Below are 2484 nucleotides of genomic sequence, written 5' to 3'. Positions count from 1 at the left end.
CACTGAATTATATGAAATACTTTCTATTTTCTTATTGTAATAATTTCTATTACATTTATACCAACATTCCATAACTGTTAATAATAAAAGCTATTTAATCGTCAAATAGTATACTAAATACATTTCAATCTTTTCGGAGGCGGTGCAAAATTAAACATAGTCGAATAAATTAATGATGCTGCCAATAACGATTTGATCGCGGTATGGCGAAGTTGGTAATTAATAATTATTTTATATTTTATTTTATTTTGTACTTTTTAGTGCATTTTGTTAATGTAGAACGAGGTTTTATTAGTAATTGTCACGTAATTGTGAAAACGAAATAGAAGTTATTTTATACTTTTTAGTGCATCTCGAAGTTGGTTGCAGTTTGTTGATAGAAATTATTTTATTTCACACTTTTTAGAGGAATGAACGGAATTGGTCGGATATCGTAAGGTGGTTTATTGTTATTATTGGTTAATTGATAAAAGAGAACAATGTGAATAATATTGTTTTTAATATTTTCATTTTTTGTTTAAGTTTGATAAGATGCAGGGTTGAAATAAAATGTGGATTATTTATGTACAGTGCAGTGCCAAAGTATTCGTCCACCTTTGAAAACAGAATACCTCGCTTAAAAGTGTAGCAAATGACCGAAGGTTTCTCGATAAGCTATAAAAATTAATTTACTAAGATATGTACCTTTGTCGTTTTTAAAAATAAAAATGTGCCGAAATGGGGAAAGAAATAGTAAAAGGCAACTTTTTAACTTGTTTATCTGAACCTGTAACGAAAATTTGAAATATGACATTTGTAAATTTAAATATGTTATGTGTATCCTGAACAATTGATTAAGATCGGTCAACGCATTTAAAAGTTATAAGTAATTGAAATCTCCGAAAATCGCGACTTTTCATGTAAGAACGGACTTAATCACGATCTTAGCTGAAAAGTCGCGATTTTCAGAGATTTCAATTACTTATAACTTTTAAATGCGTTGACCGATCTCGATGAATTTTTCAGGATACACATAACATTTAAATTTACAAATGTCATATTTTAAATTTTCGTTACAGGTTGAAATAAAAAAATAATAAATTGTCTTTTATTATTTCTTTCCCAATTTCAGCAAATTTTAATTTTTTAAAACGACAAAGGCATAGATCTTAGTAAATTAATTTTTGTAGCTTCTCGAGAATCCTTAAGTTATTTGGTCCAATTTTAAGGGAGGTATTGTGTTTTAAAAGTTGGACGAATACTTTTGCGGTCCACTGTATATATGAAAAGGTAACTTACATAACTAAATAAAATTATAATACATACTAACAATGATTGTTTTTAAAAGATTTGTTTATTCATGCAAATGATATATAATATTTATTTGGCGGCCCTCCCCTGCCGCCTCTGCCGCTTCTTCCTCCGCCCCTCGGGAATCTCCCGCGGTAGGGCTTTCTCCGCGTTCCCGCAGCCGTTCCTCTTTCTGTAATGTAAAGTTTGAACAGTTATGTATTTTAGAATGAAAGTTTTATTTATGATGCAAATTGGTTATATTATTTGTTTGATGGGAACTCTGATACTTACTACGTGGCGCCTTATCCTCCTCCTGCTCCTTTTCGGTATTGCTGGATGTTGTTGCCGCAGGCTCCGGCCTTTGTTGCAGCTGCTGGTGCAGCACCGTTATTTGGTGGTGCATGATTTGCTGCTGCCTCTCCTGCTCTACGCGCTCTCGGTCACGCTGCTCCCGCTGCTCCTGCAACTGCTGCTGCAGTTGCAGCATCATATTCATCATAGTTTGTTCTGAAAGAAAAAGGGGAAATATATACCTTACATCCATATTTTTGAATCATGCAATATATTCATGTTCAATTAAAGTTGAAATTATACTTACGGTTATTTTGTTGTTCCTCATCCATCTGTTTATGAAAAAAAGAAGAAAAAGAAAATATTATTAATTAAAGAAAAATAATCGGAATTTGTGGGTGAAGTTCCGAAAAGCACTGACCGTCTATGTTTTTGAAAGTTAGTATTGTTACGTTTTTTTAATACGCTAATTACGAATATCATAGTAAAAAATTGGTGACTATTTAACCATCGTAAGGCGGCCGGCAACGCTTTCGCGAAATAATAACGAATTCTTTAAACAACATTATTATTTGCAAATTCTTGTGACGGCGACGTGTCATCAAATTAAAGATAAAGTGGCTCCCAAAAGTCTGCGTACAGCATTTAAAAGAGAATACCTCATTTACAATTGGACGAAATGACTTGAGGTTTTTTGACAAGCTATAAAAATTAATTTTCTGAAATATTTGCTTTTGTCGTTTTAAAAAATGACAATTTGTTGAAATCGTGAAAGAAAAATTTTTAATATTTCAATTTTTTTATGTGAGCCTATAATGAAAATTTAAAAATATTTCTTTCGTAGATTCTAATAAGTTATGTGTATGCTGAAAATTTCATCGAGATCGGTAAATGCAGTTAGAAGGTCGAAAAAATTAAAAT

General features: G+C 31.6%; 1 protein-coding gene across 1 annotated transcript; it reads right to left on the bottom strand.

The window, feature by feature from the left end:
* Positions 1-1337: 1337 nt before the first annotated feature.
* LOC114882594 (UBX domain-containing protein 1-like) lies at positions 1338-2283 on the bottom strand. Its single transcript, XM_029199458.2, has 3 exons — positions 1871-2283; positions 1564-1779; positions 1338-1462 (listed from the first exon to the last, which is right to left on the bottom strand). The coding sequence occupies exons 1-3, from the start codon at positions 1893-1895 to the stop codon at positions 1338-1340; spliced, it is 366 nt and encodes a 121-aa protein (XP_029055291.2). The 5' UTR covers positions 1896-2283.
* Positions 2284-2484: the final 201 nt, after the last annotated feature.

This window comes from Osmia bicornis, unplaced genomic scaffold (genome assembly GCF_907164935.1).
Source record: "Osmia bicornis bicornis unplaced genomic scaffold, iOsmBic2.1, whole genome shotgun sequence".
In the NCBI taxonomy this organism is placed as follows: Eukaryota; Metazoa; Arthropoda; class Insecta; order Hymenoptera; family Megachilidae; genus Osmia; species Osmia bicornis.
The sequence above is the reverse complement of the archived record's forward strand: the minus strand, read 5'-3'. Positions and strand labels throughout refer to the sequence as shown.